The sequence below is a fragment of the Anser anser genome, assembly GCF_964211835.1.
Source record: "Anser anser genome assembly, chromosome: 12".
NCBI lineage: Eukaryota > Metazoa > Chordata > Aves > Anseriformes > Anatidae > Anser > Anser anser.
In genome coordinates, this window is record NC_139733.1 from 14,918,912 (window position 1) to 14,938,946 (window position 20,035).

Here is a 20,035-nt window from a genome sequence, read left to right on the forward strand (position 1 = left end):
ATTTATGTCCTTGTAGAAGAAAGACAATTATTCAGGAATTGGTGAAACTTTTGACTCTTCAGTTACATTGTTTCTTGGAAAATAAAGTGAAATAAATGTCTGATGAAACTCTTATCTGAAATAATTCAGAAAATGGGAGTTAGAACTTTAGAACTCTCACTTGTAAAATGATTCAAGAGTACTTGTGTTGAAACTCAACCTTTTTTTTTCTGTTATTGAAAAGCATCACCTATGTTAAACCTAAAAAGAAGAAACATCTGTACTACACTTCTTGATTTTCAAAGATGTATTTAAAAAAATCTATATAAGAGTTAATGTATTTTTATTACATCTGTGTTTGAGTATTTATATCTAAGGGTCAGACATGTGATAGAAAAGTAATGAGACCATGTTGAGAAAAATGAGGTAGTCAACAGGAAAATCAACCTCATTTATAATAATATTCCTGTGATCAGCAGGTGCATAACTCTCCCAGCTATGGCCATTAACTGCATTCATTTCACACTTAACATCTACATTTGCAAAACATTTGAAAGTAAAATTACCTTCCAATTCAATTTTCAATTTTATTTTATATAGTCTACTTTGATTGACTGTTCTCCTCACAATGGTAACTATAGTGAGATTGCAAGTAAATAGTAGCAACTACCCAAGAGTATAGATAAACTCATCTTCTCAGATTACCTATTCACTTTGCTGTACGTATAATAATTTATAACCATTTGTTAATGTTCAATTCAAGGCTTAAAATGAACTTGAAAAAATGACGTTGGACTGTTGAAGAGATGCTTCATTTATCAAGGCTCACTTGTTCTTAAAATGAAAGTGTTTTTCTCCTTATAAATGACTTAACCTGGAAGTTTACCAAACATGAAAGCAGATATTTCATTAATGTTGCTATGCAAAGAACAACTGTCATACAATTTATTATTAATGGAAATTTCTATATATCCTGCTTGGAATCCAGGCAGAATCCTCTGGTAAAGTTTAACTATTAGTATGTTAGCATATTAGGTCTTAGTTATCATAGGGCCTTTTTTTCCATAAATGCTATGTGATTCACAAATGTCGGATAGTACCATCATCAGCCCCACTTTAAAGACAGAAAAACAAAGGAATAGTAATGGTTAAGTGATTTGCCGTGGTCACAGATTCTTAAATTTGCTTTTTTTCAGGAATGGCCTGTATTTCATTCATGTTTTATTTTACTCGCTACTTGTAAATTGGTCTTGTAGGAGATATTATCTTATTGAACTGTCTGTCTGATCTTCTGAAATCAAGAGCACTGTATTCTGCCCTCATTACAACAGACTTGGTTATGTTGATAATCAATCAAATCTCTACAAAACAAAAGATCGAGAAGATTTATACGTCACATAGGCCTAGGGAACACGATGCAAAGAACCATCTTTCTTTTTATATACTGGAATTTTCTATGTTGATAATCTTCTTCTGGAGACAATTAAGGAAAAAAACAAACAAACAACAACAACAACAAAAACCCACACAAGTCCCCTTAAACAGTATCCATAAAAAGACAGTACTGCAGGTGGCCGGTTCAGAAAGAGAATCATGAAATCTGATTGCTAGAATAGAAAAGCTTTCCAAATGTTAGCAGTTATGAAGAAATGGTGATTCCTGAGCTCTCTCTGCAAGATATTGACATATTTGTAATCAGTTCTCCAACTGAATGATCTGGTATTTTCAATGATCTAGAATAATTTGTTGTAAAAGCTTCATTACACACAGAACTTCACAAATTTCCCCAATACCTCCCCCCCAAAAAAAACCACAGTGGAAATGGTCACTGATATTTTCTTACATGTTCTAGAATCTTCTATAAATATTTTAACATCTTGGTTTTGATACCTGCTTATTCATGTGTCTCTTTCTCTCATTTTCAAGTATTTACTAAAAATTCTTTTTTATGGCATGGTGGTATGTTCCTCTGAAGCATAGCCAGCTGTGTCAAATCATTTAGAAAACTGTAATTCTAGAAAATAGGTTTTGATTTGTTCAGTATAGACAAAGTACTCTAATGAGTATTAATATGTGGAAAGTTTAGTGCATATATCTTTTCCAGAATCAAATTATCCTTATAATGCAGTTATTTATGCCTGTAACTAATTCTGTTGTGTCTTTTCTTTAGTTTATTGACTGTTATTCTTTTCACTTTATTTTTTGTTCCATGAATTTATCTACTCAAGAGAGACAATCAGTCTTTTCATGTTTACAAAGACAAAGAAAAGGTTATGTTCACACCTGCTATATGTAATAGACCTCTTAAGTACAGACATATTTCTCACATTTAAACCTTTTATTCTAATTACTGAATTATGTGAACTGCTAAGAATTTTGCCTTTAAAACGACACAACTAAGTTTTCTTGCTAACACTGGTTCCTACATTTACCTTACCTGACATATGAACATCCTGAACAACAAACCCTACCAACCAAACATACACGATTCAATTTACTCCATGTTATTTAAAGTGATGCACCAGCTAAAATACGCATAATCAATATTTTTCTTTACTTTATAAAGTCCTAGAGCACAGCTATTTATTCTGTAATATCACCAGGACATCAGCTATTCAGAAGCCCAGAGTTTATGTATTAGTCAGAATCAGATATCACGCTAGTCTTCTCTGCTTTAATTCTGCCAGGATATGATGGCTTTTTTATTTTTTTTAATTCTCTTAAGTTACTATAAAATGACTATCATCAAAATAAACTGAAGATGATAACACTCAACTTTTTAGCCACCTGGGCCTCCAGGTGTGAGTAATTTTGTCAGTGTTTCAGGATGTGTATTCAGCACCACCATCCTCATTTCTTTCTTTCCAACCTTAGAAAACATGTACATTTACAAACAAATTTTGAACCTACAGTTTTTAATATTTTGTTTGTTATAAAAACATGAGAAACTTATTCTGATTTCTCCCCTTCAATAACTGAAGAAACAAGAAATTACCCACTTGAGAATATTCTTGTTCTGCAGCTGCAAAATACCTGACAATACTCTAGAAAAAGGCTCAAAACCTTCAACAATGAAAAAAGTCTTTCTCTGTGCCTCATGTTTTATACTGATTATTTGAATGAACAATGGAACCATTGATATAAGAAGACTTAGAATAGGTTTACAGCTGCAGAAGCAGTGAAAGTCATCAAATGTGAGAAATTAGACATATCTGCAGAATAAAGCTAACAGATTTATCCTGACCAGGGGGAGGAAAAATACCTATCTTCTTTCAGAGCAAATGCCAATGTAACTAGTGACTTATTTTTAAACCAGGCCTGTGAATTTTGTTTTCAATTCTATACTAATTTCGTGAATCCTTTTTTATATCTGACAAGTAGGACAAATTTATAACCATTCCAATTTTCCGTGTTTTGGATGTTTAAAAGTATAATTCAACAATGAGTTAGTTAACTCTCTGTAATTACTTTCAAAATAACTTGGTAAACATTACTCCCACAACTTGTATGAAAGAACTTGGGGGAAGAAAAAAGGCAGATCGAATTCCAAGGACATATACAAGGCCACACGGCATTTCAGTACATAACCAGAAACAGAACTCTAACTCTTGTTCGTGCCTCAGATAACTCTACTTTTCTCTGTTGGGAGGGGGGAAATCTATGGTACAATTTAAAGGTCTGTTTTCTCACATCAACAACTCTACTTGTTTGCTGTAAAACTTATTATACGACTTACTAATTTCCCATGATACCTAACATCTAATAAAAACACATCAGAAATAAAGTATGACAAATGACTGGCATTACAGTATTTTAAGAAGAATGAATGTATGTGTGCTTGACAAGATGCCACGCAGAAGCGCTAGCACCTGCACACGTCCATATATTGGGAACTAAACCAAGAATGCCAACACAAGCCAGATGCTGTTTTCTTTTATGCGCAAATATTTTCCAAACATTGAGCTACTTTTGCTTTTTCAGAAAGGTAGCAAAATCCATAATACTGAGGATTTAACAACCAGCTACTACATTTACAACAGATGGCTATATCCAGTATTACTAACAGCTTTGCTATTATTTGCTTCAAAAAGGCTGCATAAATTACATGCTCTCTACCTTATTTCAGATTTTATTATGCTTCACCAAATTCTTCATCCACAAATTATTTTACACATTTGTTAGGCAGGTCAATACATTGATTGTTAATGTGGTAATACTCATCTATTCATGCCCTCTAACAAAGTATCTACATTTCTACTTAATTTTTTTCCAAAGAAAAGGCAAGACAGATAATTTAAACAGTTGTTTGCACATTCAGTATTTATGACAGGAATCTCGCATGACTGGTTGATTAGGAGCAAGTTAGAAGGTTTAGCTCAGCTGATGCCAGCAGTGATGGATGGCCTTGAAGAAATTCTTGTTTGCTGATCAGATAAGTCAGAGTAAAATGCAGAAGAGAGGATGAAGCTCAAACTATATTCATACTATTTCTATTTACGCAGAATGGGAGGGGAAGAAATGTACCATAAAGCATCATTTGCTGCTGTTATAAAACTTGCCACAGTGTTTTTTACTTAAAAGTAAATTTGCAGGTATGATGTCTTGGTATGCTATGAATTTTCACATGAAGCTACTCAAAGATTCAGTAGTAAGACTATATTATAAGTACATAGCCAGACTATGTAAAAAACTGTCTGGGGCCATTGAACTCCAGGAAACACCAGCACAATCAATATTCTGTCCATAAACAAGCAATAGATTCCTTTCAAAACATTTGAAATAAAAAGAACTGAATGGCAGTCACTTATTACTAGTATGTATAAACAACAAGAAGCAAGAAGGACTTGCCTTCATTAATTACTGGATTATCAGGAGTCTGCTAAAATAAAATACAGTGTCTATTTTGCAAGTATTTGCACAGAGTTTATTGGTACATCAATAAATTACAGTTGATTTCTAATACAAAACATTAATTTTTTGAAATAAGTTTCTATCATCTTCTGCGTATACACCTTTAGGTAGCTTTAAGTTACTTGAATGCATAAGCAAAATTTTATTATAACATAATTAAGTAGTGAAACAGTTGCACTGAATTAAACATTTATTATTTCATAAAAATTCAGTGGAAATGTATTAAGATAGATTACTTCATCAACATAGACAATGAAACCACTGCATGTAGAGGAAAGAAAATTATGATTTGTATCAGGCTGTCTGATAATACTGATTTAGAATCTGGAAGGTTAACAGAAAAAAGAAAAGACGTAAAAAATAAAAGTTACAACTATTTAAATATATTAAATTTATATAGTAAATATAGTCAAATACACTAATGTAGTGTATGTTTATATATGCTATACATAGCAAATACAAATGCAATGGGAGGTAACAAGAAAGGCAATGAGAAAATGTAAAGCCTAGATACAAGCTCAAAAGAGAAAGTGCGAAGAAAGAGGGAAGAGGCAGTAAAAAATTAGAGTTCTCATGTTTATTAAAAAAAAAAAGAAGAAGAAGAAATAAAAGCAAGTGATAAAAAAGGGAAAATGAAAGAGGAAGAATTGCAGAAAAGTTCTTGATAAGAGGTATAGATGAATGGCCAGAAGTACCCTGAAGAACCAAACCCAGTACAAAACCATAGGCAATCTGAAGATACGTTCCTGAACCTGGCACTAAGCCTCTGCCATCTGTCTACAGAATGCCTATGAGAAGCAAATCTGTGTACTTGGTTTCTGCTTACTGCATGACTTATCTTGTTTATTTAGTCCCTTTTGCTAAACACTTTTAGAAGTAATACAGCAATTAAAACCATAGGAGCAGAAAGTGTAAGCAGAACTACACTCAGGAAATTCATCAAAGAACAGAGAAGTTACAGAAAGACAAACAAAAATAAAATTCAGCACTGAGTTTACCCAGTTTAATTACATATCATTTAACTCATCTATTCTTGCAGGGCTTCTAATGACGTAATATTTCTTTTGTTAATCTAATTATTAGAATATTTCTTTTTCCCCTAAAGCAAAGGACCCTGGAATAGTGATTGATAAATTTCTTATGAACTTTCGGGAGACCCCTGTGAGCCAATACTTTGTTTGATAAATTCACATCTCATTTCTTCAGTCTTACCATCTTCATTCACGATTTTAAGAATCTTTTTAATCTTCAGAGGGATGTCAGTAGTTAAAATATCCAAGAAATAATGATCTCATTAGCTTAATTACTTCTTATTGACTTGCTAAGTCATTGTGCTTTAATGGAAAATCTGCCATTACAATTAATGGTTGCAATCAGGCATCCACTTTACATTAAGCATTCAAGGAAATTTTATGCATCTTACAGTAACTCAGTGGAGAAGTCTTGTCCCATTGGCACAAAAATCTGAAGTGTCAGAAACTGCTGGATCAGTCCCACTAGAAACAGAACAAAATTAAATATGCTGTGTGCATACAAATACACCTTTCACCATCAAGCATTTCAACGTTGTACTATACAGTTTTGCTCTTGCAATACTGTTTCCCAAGGTTCACAAAACACATGAACATGAAAAAAAAATATTCAAACTGCAGTGGAAGTGTTGTTTTAGAGGCTTCATCTATGTCATTAGAGAAGTTCTCATGAAAAGAAAAGGAACCGATTTTTTATGTACACTTACATTGTGTTCCAAGAGCATGTGAACCAAACATCCTGTAACAGTTATAAATAAAGTAATAAGTTCATATCAAGATTATCTTAAAACTATATGAAGCTTCCTTTTACATTTGTGACAATGTAAACCTTACTAAACAACTTTAAAAAGATCTTGAGTAAAAATGCAATCCAGATTACTGCAACAATGCTCAATGGCGTATTCTGATTTTTACAACAATCATGCTTAACCGAAGCAATAAACACAAGAAAACTTTTGGGATCCAGGGAATCCTGGAATTTGGGGAAAAACAGGTGGTACCAAGCTGTGTGAATTGAACGTTCTATGGTTTTGTTAGCTATTCCACCCGTGAGCATATGGGCTGGTCTTCATTAACTTAGCAAGACTCAACAGCAACATTATTTCTTCTTCTGAAAAATGCCAATTCAAAACTTCTTTCTTTTGTGGGTCAAATAACATTTTAAGATTTCAAATTATATTTGTGTACATAATGTCTTTTATTCTGGAAGAGCATTCCAAATTTACAGTACAACTGGCAGATTGTATATTTGACAGAAATGAAATACCTAAGGCACACACCTGAAGACAGAATGAGACAGAGAGACAGAATGGTAAGAGATGGGAATTTGGCTACAGTATTGCAGCACTAGCTAAAGTTGATTTAAAACCTAACTATTTTTAGCAGTGATAATGCACAGCAGTAATTCTCAAGCCTTGTTTTAGGCTGTAATAGTTTATTTTAGGTTTGGCAATAAACAAATTAAGGTTGGATTTCTCAGAAAGATACATTAGTCTAATATTTACGATACTGAATATAATACTAAAACTTCTTTTATGAAAATCAGATTACTTTTCAAGGCCTTAGTGCATAACCAGACTAAACAACTTCTCATTTATTATTTTTTCTGTATGTTTGAGAAAAATTGTATTAATTGGTAATTACATACCATGCATGAGAAGTATATTAGACAATTCCTACTTTAATCAATTAAAATCACCATCTCAATTTTTCTTCAAAAGCATGTGGTTAAACCTAAAACAGCTTGGTTCATTACTACAAGCCCTATAATACACAACACCCTGCAGTGGAATTTAAGGCATGAATTAAGATGATTGCTGTATGTCCTCTGCAACACAAATTGCTTTGATTTTGGGGCTTTGTTTTGGTGCAAATGATGGGGCTTAATTCCTTCCAATAAATGTTATGATTTTGATTTAAACAAGTGGAAGATCTAGCTCTTAAACAACATACTTGACTACAATAATGCGTGCTAAGATCTTTGACTCAATAACAAAGACACACTTGAATAAGAAATGTAAAAATATAGCATTATTCACACCACTTTTGGGGATTTTTTTGAGTGAAAAGTCATCACACAAAAGTGATTTCAGTTAATACAAAATTCATGTATAGTGATAATATCTTTTATTAGACCATTTGATGAAGTAGAAATAAGAAAAGACAAGTGCTCTAACACACATATCCCGAAAGCTTATCTATCTTTTCCAACTACACCAGTTATTCTGATAGAATCAGAAGTTGTTTGCCAGACATCAGTTGTAGCAGGATCAGATACAGAAGCAAACCAGAATTAGGACAATACGCAGCAACCAAGGATCTTCCCTAAGAACTTTAACACAGCATTTCTATACCTTTTACTTATTTGTGCTGACCTGCTAAAAAATTAATGAAAAAACACTTTGCTAATGCTGAACTAAGCTCAGAATAAAGGAGAATAATACAAGTTTGACATTCCAATATATGACTGCTTTAATAATCAGAACAGCATCACGGACATTTAGTTCTTTGACACTTACGAGCTTGTTTAGTTTCCTTTGGTAGCTGCATTCTGTTGATTTGACTGCTTCCTTCAAGTACAAAAACAAAGCCCTTTATTTCTTTGTCATATTCCTACAAAAAGAAACGAACAAACAAAACATAAGCATCCTAATATAATTCTTCATCTTAAAAAAAAAAAGTTGCATTCACATTTTTCTAAGTTTTATACTCTACGTTTAATAAGTTTCTTAAAAACTTACTTTCCATATAGCTGAAGGATTGCCAAAAATCTTCCATTTTGCTCCTGGGTTCTTGCCTTGAGCACTGAATATTTCAACAAATGGGCCACCCTATGATAAAATGGTTTAAGGATGCATCAACCAACCAAATGTTCAGCACAGAATCATCACCAGTCAAGAGTACCAGTGATGTACCAAATACAATCCCACCCCACACCAGAGTCAGTATTACTGATCAGTCAGACAATAGCGTATTAACAGCCTTTAGACTACTACAATATAGCAATGCATATAGTCAATATTTATCTTTACTAGAAGATCAGAACATAAATTTGAAGCAATATCATGAAATATATATATATATATATATATTTCATTCTCTGAAAAGCAAAATTATTGTAAAAATTCTAAAAATATGCTGGAGATTACCAATTTATACTTAGATATGCTTTATTTCTACAACTCACCAAATAAAGTGAATTTAAAACATACTGTTAAATGATCAAAAAAATTGTTGCAAATTGTTGCATGTTTGATGTTTTGTCTAACATCCTAAGGAAATTTTGTTTACAGAGTCATGCTGGTTCTGTTTACATGTGTGAGTATGTCAAAGACATTTCCCTGTAACTTTTCTACTAGTTACCAAATTCCAGCCTGATTTGACAGAACAGTTCACGAAACATATAAAGACATCAAAGAATTTAACCGTAAGCATTTAGGGAAGCAGGCTTTATCAGCTGTTCTTATGGAATTATCTGCTTCAGTGTTTTTCACAATTGATGTCACAGAAAATGTCTTCTGATGTACTCAGACTATGGTTTGATCAGCATTTTTTCAGCATTATGGTCAACCTAATCAATCACTACAACTTTGTCTCTCCCTTCTCACTTCTAGTTGTATGCACTTCCCAATACTCTTTATGCTCAGCTGCCCAAACAATTGTACAGAAGTCAGTATGAGCAAGAGGGGCGAGCAGTCGTGCCAGCAAAATAAATGCTTCAAATTATGCTTTCAGAGAACATCAACTCTGTACCGTATATAAATTATTTCCCCCCCATGCCTGACAGATAACCCCGGTGACTACACTTACTAAGTTCTAAGGAGATTAAAAATGGCATTCCATAAACAGCATCCATAAAATATATTTTTAATTCATAATGGATGAAAAAGAATTTAAAAAATATGATGTACTATCGATTTAAAAAGTTATCAGACATATTTAAGGACTATAGGACCAAGCTGTCAGAAAGTTGTAAAATATTCTTAACTGCCAATGTGTGTATGTTTGTAACAAATCTTTCCAAACAATTGGAATTTTCTCCAAAATAGAAACAGGTACATTTTGTTAACGCTGCAGCCCTTGAGTAGGCCCTGGCTTGATGTTAAAATAACTGAACAGGACATGGAAAACTACTACTGGACACAACATGAGAAAATGCTGAACATAACAAGCACTGATGTGAGAAGCTGACAGAAGTTACTGACAGTGCCGTGATGGATGGCTGGATCTCGTGGACGGCTGAGGAGGAGTTATACAAGAAACTGTTAAACTCCATGAATGACGGAGTTGGAGGGCAGTATGAGGCATCTTTTGGGGACTGCACTCCTACAAGGCCAACAGCACCTAAGTGCCCATATCATTAATACCATATAAAGCTGTGATAGCCTAGGTAACAGCACCAGAAATATGTTTCAGGTACAGATGTAGAACATCTGGGACTACTGTGAAAAAGTAATTGGTGTGGGTTGCTTTCTTGGGAGGGGACTGGTGTAGAGAAAGGGAAGTAGAGTAGTGAAAAGGAAGGCCAAGAAACAGAAAATGTGATACTAAAGTTTGCGAACAATGTGACTGTGCTTGCCGGTGCTACCTGACAGGTAACTTGTGCTGGACCAGGAAGAGAAACCAACCACCCTGTTCCGACTATACCTTAAGAGCTGAGCCTGCTTCCATGACTGGATGGGAGCAGACGGGGCGCCTTCCCTAGCCCACAAGGATACAGGCAGAAAAACAGTTACTGATATCACCATGTCGGTATCCGTTCCAGACCTCACAGCATCTGTAGCTACCCGCTATTTCATAACATTTTAATAAAAATACTGAATAATACACTTTTTAAAACATTTCTGTATCTGGACTTTTTGTTCCCCTTGAATAAGCCATTTTAATTGAGTTCTCTCAAAGGTGAAATGGAAGAGGGTAAAAATTAAAACTATTTCTGTTTTACCTGATACTGATTTTTGAACATTTTCCAGCTTTCACAGCAAAAAAAAATATTTCAGGTTTTCAATCAGTAAAGACACTTATACACTACCCTGCAAATAAAAAAAAAAACACACAAAATTTATATGGGATTTGACATGAAAAAATTCCTATATTGAAACTTGAACAATATTTTAAAATATATAAATACTATTCTTAAATAGCCTTCATAATAGAATGTATATCAACTGCGTCAGACGGCTACCACAAGAGAATCAAGTTCCAAAAACTATTAATATTGATGCTATTTTGGAAAATGTTTTTTTATGCATCAAGTGCTCAATGATACCTCTCCTCACATTCCAAGTTAAGATTGTAATTTTATCATCACCCCTTATTTTTATAACAATGAAGGATTCCTCACAGTTTAAAAACGAGTGAAAATCATCTTTAACACACATTTTTTTTTATTACTCTTTTGTATCAAGTGCTTACTGGAAAACATCAGAATTCCTTTAAAGAGGGGCTTAACATTTAATATAAAAAAAGAGAATCATATGGAACAGCTGCAATAGAAACCACTCCATCTAGAGATATTCGGCAGAGACTTCTTAGACAAATTATCTTCTTTCAAATTCAGCAGTCTCCTTTGAGGATGATTACTCTAAGACTCAAACCAAACATTTAAGTTATTTTGAGGACTGCTAAAGTCAATGCGAGTTAAGGGATTTCTGCAGTTGGAGAATCAGAACAGTAGAAAGTGAAGGGATTGATACGGAAGCCTCCCACTTCTCTTTTTGATTGTGCAGAATATTTGCAATTTCACCTGAAGTCAGCAGAATGTGAAGGGCCCCTGAACATAAAAGGCAGTTGTCAGTCTTAATCAGCAAGTAGGACCAGTCACAAGAGACAACATGCACCTTCACTGTGGAAACTGAAAGTGCTCATCAACTCAGAGAAAACATTTCAAAAGACTGTGCTTCTAATCCATTTGTTATACCTTGTTTATGTACATTGCTTCAGCTCTTCTAACTCATTTGTTATACCTTGTTTATGTACATTGCTTCAGCTCAGTACAGAGTACTTGCAAAATTAAATTAGTTTTAATTTCTGGAATTTTTTGGAGCCTGAAATTGTTTTTTTAAACGGATCAGAAGAATATGCTGACCAGGAGAATGTAAGTATAGCTTCACATGAAGAAAAGTTTAGATGTAATACTGGCCTCTCACAACCAGAGAGCAACAAAAAGTTTAAAATATTGTAAGATGATACACAACTGCAAATGAGCTAGAAATTCAGTGACAAATTGCATAACTTCATAAACAATTTACACAGTTGAAAGATTAGAACATCATTCTATTTTAAAAAATGTATCACCATTCATTTAGGAAAATATGATGAAACCAGTTGATGTTAAACAGCATTCTATTTTAACAAGGAACAATTATTGTAAACCTCCAAGTTGACTGTAAATGAAATAAAAATGGAAAAATATAAACACACAGAAATTAGAAACATATAGCATGCTGTTGCCAGAAACATTAGTTCATTTTCATCCTTTTGATGAGGAAGAAAATGAAATTTAGAAACCATATCATTTGTAACAAGCTTATCAGGCTAAAGCTACTTAGCAAGGTGGACAGCTACAGTATCTGCAAACACTGCTGTAGTTAGAATACACAGAAGACATGGAAAGTAATACTTCATTTTCTTCACTGTTTTCTCATAAAGTGTACCTGGCTTTCAGAGACCCAGTCCACTAACAAGTACATCATGCATTGCTTTGAAAGAAGATGCAAATAGCTCTGTGTAAGTGCAAAGTGAGTGAAAGCCATGTTGATATATTAACTTGGGTTCAATACTGTGCTAATACTCTTTGCCTTTCCACAGTGCTTATTAGCTTTGGCTTGACATCACATTAATTATCTCCGCATTGTATTGTATGGAGACAGCTCTCACCTGGTTGGTGCTGAGCATGGAAAAAACACATGTGCTGGCAGAACACCACGTAGACACACATATTTCACAGAAAAAAACTTCTGCTAATAATTAATCCTTAAATTGAAGTGGAGAAAGCATGGTGTAAACTGAAAAGTTCTAATTCAAATGATATGTTTAAGAAAAAGTAGAAAGCATGATCAAATAATTAAAGACTTTCAATGGATCACAGAAAGGGTAGAAATATATATGAAGAGGTAACATCTAGTAAGCGCATGGTATTAAAAAGAAAAAAAAAACCTCTGAGGTGAAGAACACTTATTGAAGGACTAGAAATCTCATATGATCACTAGAAATCTTTAATTTTCAAATCATCAGATAGAACTCACGGCTTAAAATGTGGCTTAGTACTTAAAATGTGGCTTAGTATTTGTCACCATTGCAGTTGTTTTTGAAACTGACATACATACAGGCTATGTCAATTATTAATTTGCAGAACGTATTTTATATAGATTCAAAAAACTGAAGAGACTCCTAACTATCAAATTCGTAACAAGATGGCTCTTTCTAACTTTAGCTAAAAGCCAACTAGATTCAAAGTTTGTTACCATTCGTGTTGGGACAATTCATACTACAAAGCTGATTACTGTAAATTGATCAGGGAAACGTGAAAAAGACTGGAAAATTGATAATTGCAATATTTTTCCATTTTCATCACTCCTATTCCTATCCTCTCCATAAAATCTAAAAAGGGCTTAAAACCGAGAGGAATTAGTTTTGAAAAAAGAGGGGCTATTTTAGAAAAAAATCAACAGCATCTTAAAATATAAGCCCTCCACTTTTTTTTTTTCATATTTTTCAAATAAATCATTTTTATGACATCTTAATAGAATGCAGTAAAGTAGCAGTTCTCTCATTTTTCTTTCACAGATCAAGCTTTTTTTTTTTTTTTCCTGAACCATGTACTTTAGTACATTTGCCCAACTAGAAATACAGGCTTGAAGTGTCAGTCAGTGACAAACCATGAAGAATAGAAAAATATGGTTTATAAAGTTAAGTGACAATGAAAGATATTTATGTTTGGATGAACAGATTCCTTTCAGAATTTACCTTGAGATGTCTTGAATTGTACACTGACTGATCATTAGTTTTATAATGCTTCCCGCACCAAAAATAAAGTAGCAACAGTCCAAAGGGCCCTTTAACCCTCTTTCTCACAAACCACTCAGGACCCTGCAAAATTACCCCCATCCTATGACACCTTCTTATGTATATTTTGTTCTTCCAACTAGAATGTTTCATGCTGTGATATAGCACATTTCAATGGTATTTTGTGTACATGTAGCCCCATGTTTCTAACAATCGGGCCCTTGTAAATTACAAGCAAAAAAGCATTTCACAAACAGTAAACACAAACATACCTTCAGGCTTCTTTAAATTACCTAATACTAAGTACTATTATACCCCATGGGAGAAAAGGAGAGACAGACTCAGGCACTCCTAAACTCCTCTGTAGTCACAGCTAGTCCCTTGACTTAAAAGGGACTATTTACACAAGTATATGAGTATATTCTTCTGATCAATTTCCATGTGTTGAAAAAGCTGTGTTTATTTATTTTTCTATTCCAGAGACAAAAGTGTGAAGCAAAGTAAAGTGAACGCGCACCTACTACTAATTCACATTGAAAAATGACACAAACACACTATTTTTGGCAGGGAACGCAGGCTTAGACCCAAGACTGTTAATACGTATAACTCACCATCACGGGCCCAAAGCCAGTGCTGATTTATGGTAGGCTGGGACACACCAGGGAAAGCAGTTCATCACTGATGAAGGGTTTTAGCATCTTCTAGACAAATGAATTCCACATATTGAATATTTAAAGCTGGGTTTGTAACACTGCTATATATTTTCTCAAAACACAAGTTAACATAATAAATGGGCAAAAAGACCGTTAATAAACTATACTAAGACTGCCAGCGTCCCTACGCCTGAAGTGGCGGAGGCAGCCTTTACACGCAACTTGCAGAATTAAGAAGTTAAAAAAAAAACAGAATCAAACTTTTCATTTTTAGAAAGATGCGACCGCAAAGCGTTTTGATACGGGGTGATTCAAGCACCGGCATCCCCGCAAATCAGTTTCCCTGCGCCACAACAAGGCCGCGTCCCTCCAGCGCACAGCCGGGCTTCCCCGTCCCTCCGCCGCCGGGGCCGGCCTGGACACCGGCCGGCACGGCCTTCCCGCTCCGGCAAGGCCCCACCGCTGGCCGCGGAGAACCGGAGCCGCTTTGCTCGTGGACCTCAGCCCCCGCCGGGTCTCACCTGGCCGAGGGTGGCTGGGGACGAGGCCGCACCTACAGCGGGGGCGGGCCCAGGGCTCGCCGAGAGGCGGGGGTGAGCGGGGAGGCAGCCGTTGGAAATGGCGGCGCGCGGGGGGCGGCCAGATCGCTGGGTGATGGCAGCCGGGCGTTGGGTGCCATCGGCCGCAGGCTCGAGTGAGGGGACTGGGGGTCTCCCGGTGATGGCCGGGCTGCCCGCAGGCCTCTCACCGAGTGGATAAAAACTGGCCAAGCCTGAGGGCTGCTGGCCCTCGGAGAAGGCTGTGCTGGTCCCCATGCAGGGTGCCAGAGAGTCCTTTATTTTTTATTTATATTTTTTTTTCCTCTGAGAAGGATGTGGGAAGCTATGAACTGGAGCAGCTGCGTAAAAGCCCTTGGTCTTTATGGAATTAATTAGACTTGTGGATCATGCATTTTTCTCTTAGGAGATGAGCACAGCACCATTAGTTTAACGTTGTCAGGAATAAGTTTTGAAGGCTTCAAAAGCCTCTGGGAAGAGGTAGCAGGGAACCAATTTGATCCAGGGTTTTGGAATAGCACTCACAGAAGATCATTCCTTGAAATCACTACTCTTTTTATCACGGCATTTCCTTATGAAACTTCATAGCCTTTTCACACACATGCAAATAAATAATTGAATACCCCCTTCTCTCTCAAAGTGTGCCTTAACATTTCTACTAAGAATTAAGGACCCTGTAACCCATCTCACTGTGATGAAATCCATGAACTGAAGGTGCTGAGCCACCAGTCGGTCTGGTAGTGTTTCAGCCCATCTTCACCCTGTTCATCTTCTTCCTTTCCTTTGCTCCTGAAAGGTACTCTCCTGGTCTTGTCAAGGAGGGGAATGAGTTAAATCAATTAAAGGATTTATTTAGCTTTCTCATTTTACCTTAGGATTTTCAAAGAAACCACATTCAGTGTAGTTTTATCATACGTGGATTACACTTATTAGAGTTCTTGGGTATTAAAGAAAACAGTAATACTAAAACTGAGCAACGGTTTTAGTAGCTCAGTAAAAATTAAATAAAAACAGTTGATAGAACAAGGGCAAAAGAGAGATGGTGATATCAAAAGGCAGGTTAAAAAACTGTTGGGGAGTTCTGTAGACAAAAGAAACTACATTGTTCATTATGTATGGTTTAACCAGAAGTCATCTTGAAATTCATTGACACAAGTCTGTATTTAAAAAGACCAAACACTTTGTGACAGGTCTGTGGCCCGAGGAGCTAAGAAATTCTGGTTAAATATCAAGCTTCAGACTGAAGAGCCTGAGGTAATAAAGGTGTGTAAAGCAGCCAGCTGTGAGCAGAAGATGTGGAATTAGCTGCCTGCCTGTGCACAAGCTGCACAAGGCCCTTTTGCCAGTGGCTGGAGAAAACAGGTTACAGAGGGAGTGTGAGGGGAAATTTTTTTCATAGAGTTTTACAGTTTTACAGTAGAAACCGTATATTTTTTGTTGACCCTATCTCTCAGAAACGGCAGGTAGTGTAAAACTAGCAAGGAACCATGTGTCATTAAACTTGGCCCCCTTTGACCTGGTCCCTGCATACTCCAAGGTCCGATTTGGAAGTATGGTAATGTGGGAATATTGTGAAAATAATGATTAGAAAATCAAGATGTTTGTTACACTGGCTTCTCTATGGTTGTATCTTCAGGTCAGCTGCTGTTGCTATCTGAGCTGCTGGGTTACGTATTTTTCTTTGACTATATGTTTTAGGCCTCTGTGCAGAGTACATCTACTAAAGAGTCCTGGAAAGGTATGATGAATGTTCTGCAAGTACTTGGGTAATAATTTGGGGAAAACTGAGAATTCATACACATTTATCTTCAAATACAACCCTTCCACGTTCTGAACTGAAACCCACATACATTACAACGTATTTCAGTGAATGAATTTTTACTGTGTCTTGGAGCAGGAAATTGGAACATAGAGACATCTCTTCTTCATGTAAATGCTAAAAGCACAAGGTGTGGCTAGATCTCCGTCTTAAATTAAAATTCCAAGGTGTTAGTAGTGTCATGCTGGGAACAGAATTGATTTAATTTATGATAGTGTTCAACATGCACTAGATATTTGATGTATGATATTAAACCCAGCCATTTTTAAAGGACCCCCACTGGCATAGGTTGGCTTTGTATCGATAGGAATAGTACTATAATTTCCTTCATCCATTCCTGACTTTTCCTTATTGCATACCGTCACTCACAGTTGGAGCAGCCTGCCAGCTGATACATGCCAGGTGGCCTCCCTTCCCTCCTGTGTAAAGCTCTATTTCAGCTCTAATGACCATTTGCCAGTCTGATCTGTATTCTACTGTTCTGAATTGTTTTGTTTTATGCCTTTATAGACTGTCAGTTCATGTAGTCTGGAAGTCCCTTGTCTTTCTAGTTCATACTGTATTCTGTGAAACGCCTTGTTATGTTTTGGAAGGTATATAATATACATAAAAGTTAAGCTGAGAAAGAAGACACCTGGGCATTCTTTGAAATTTTCTGTAAACCCTTCCTGCCTTTCTTGACTTACAGTGAAGGGAGACACGATATGCTTTGCTGCCTGCTTAGCCTTCACTTGGTAACAGCTGCCATGGAGCTGAGGCATATTTGCCCCAATGCCAGGCCTATCTTTATTTCCCTTGAGCATTGCTCCTCGGCTAGTGACCTTTCTTATATATGTTTGCCAAGATTATGCCATACAGTAATTTAACTACATAGTCACCATTGTATCCACACTATTTGTTGGTCTCGGAAAATTTTCCAGCAGAATGTACACGTAGTCTTTAATTGTGTCTCATTTTTGTTTGTTCCTTGGTCTTCTGATACAAATACTGTTAAAAAAAAAAAGAAAAAATGGTGGAATTCATTAGTTATCCTGGCTGTCTCAATTTGAGCTTCTATAACAGAATAATTTTTCTGAGAGAGATGCATATATACAGGTAAGGCTTTTCTTTCAGAAATATGGAGTAATGCCTTCAATTTAGAAAACACAGTAATTTGAAGAAGACTGTTGCTGGGTATGTCACAAATGGACAACTGGTTCACAAGCTATTTCCTAAGACCCACAAATACTTCATCAACAGAAGTTCTATAGAATCCCTATTTGAGGACTAGGAAATAGTTAAGAAAATACTTGTCTGGCCTAATTTTTGGTGTGTACTTCCAAGATTAGACTTCTGTCACCACTCTTCAGGTCTTGGTGCTCAGGCTTGGAAGGGCATTCCAGGGAGGGCCACAATGAAGGGACCTGTTGGGGGGCCAGATGCTGCTGCAGTACAGGTTGAAAGCCGTGGAGGCATTCCTTCTGCATGTCTTTTCTTTACACCACAGTGGATAGTGCTGAGGCAAGAGCGAAGACTTCAGTATCCCACTATCACCAGATTAATTCTGTTCATGAAGCGTATAAAAAATCATATTCTTTTTGTGAAATAAATGCACTGCACCACTCCAGAAAGCATTGAGTGCTCAGACAATAATACTTGAAGCTGGAAAATAGGCTACTTATGTCTTGTCAGGCTTTATTGGAATCCACCCATGTGATCAGTTGGCCAAATTTCAGTTCAAAGCAGACATTTAAACCCTGAAAATCATGGAGACATATTTAATGAGAATGCCTAACTAGGTAGCTAGTATTCGTGGATGTAGAAAGACCATCACAGAGCTGAAAAGAATATTGATTTGTTCCTCTTTTTTGCTTTGTTGGGTTTTATATGGGACAACTGATATCTGTTTATGGATAAAAAAAAGTGATCACATCTGAAAAAAGGCAGTATAATTCTTTAACTGAAAGACCGATCAGCTTTGTGCAGTATGTGTGCTAATGACCTCCATTCCTTCTGAGCAATTCGTTAGTTATGTAGCAGCAATGAAAGCACAGAGGAAACTGATGACTTGCCATGGTTTGCTATAATATTTAAGCAATCTGTGTTTAAGTTTGGCAGTTACATTAAAGTGAAAGAAGTTCTCTTTGCACTTGCTCAGGTGCTTTATAGTAGTTACAGTCTTTAAACACTCCAAACTATGCTGATCTACTGGTTGTTTTGTTTCAGCTTTACAGTGTAAAAGGAGATTTTGTCTAATATCTTCTATATTTTGTTCATGCTTCTTTGATTCAGAGAGTTCTTCAAACAGCCTTTGGATGACCGATGGAAACTTCAGATAGCATAGCCACTTTTCTCTGTTCAGTAAAGCCATTAAATGATAAACTATTGATTTTTATAATACAATTAAGTTGCCAATGTTTTCTTAAGAAATCATTTTACATTTTCTGTATTATGCACTCAGCACATTGTCTGTTGTAAGTCAGATTAGGTAGCGTTCTCAGTCTGACATGACACTGTATTCATGCTACTCTCAGAATGAAACCATCTCCATGCTAGTCTCAGCACTGCAGAGGATTTCACTCTAAATTGAACTGATAACCTTTATCTGTTTGATCACGATGTGTATATATACAATAAAAAATTTAAGCACTGTAATTTGCTGTTATTGGGATGTTCTTAGGGCAGATAGTTTATCAAAAAGTGTTAGTGACTTGCGTAGACAAGAAGAAAAATTGCAATTTCACAAAAAGCCTTATGATCCAGGGTTAAAATGGACAGCCATCTAGACTCACAGAGGAATTTCTTCATCGCTCCATCACACAGATTGTACAATGAAGGAGAATACCACAGAGTATTTATTCTGAAGTACCATGAAGTATTAGAAGGCAAGATATTAGTTGTGATGGGTCAAAATGGTCTATTCTATTCTGACATTTCCTGTGTCCTTTTGTGCTGAGACAGGATAAACAGAGCCTTTATTTGTTCTGATTACTATATATATATATTTTTTCTTTCTTTCCAATTTTTATTTTTTCTGGCAAGATGGAAAAAGAAGTCAATATGTACTTTGACATTTCTCATCCAACTTGTCAGATTTTT

General features: G+C 35.7%; 1 protein-coding gene across 9 annotated transcripts in view; it reads right to left on the reverse strand.

Moving 5' to 3' along the window:
* Positions 1-19,281, reverse strand: part of CFAP20DC (CFAP20 domain containing) — a 72,392-nt gene extending 53,111 nt beyond the window's left edge. For 3 of the 9 annotated variants that reach the window (XM_083795847.1, XM_083795849.1, XM_083795848.1), the window contains exons 1-5: positions 14,540-15,323; positions 10,867-10,954; positions 8,663-8,752; positions 8,441-8,534; positions 6,314-6,386 (exon numbers count right to left, since the gene is read on the reverse strand). In XM_083795847.1, coding sequence (XP_083651973.1) covers positions 6,314-6,386; positions 8,441-8,534; positions 8,663-8,752; positions 10,867-10,887 — 278 coding nt within the window. In that variant the 5' untranslated portion in view covers positions 10,888-10,954; positions 14,540-15,323. The other 6 variants (XM_083795844.1, XM_083795842.1, XM_083795843.1 and 3 more) reach the window with 6 other exon arrangements.
* Between the last annotated feature and the right edge of the window lie 754 nt (positions 19,282-20,035).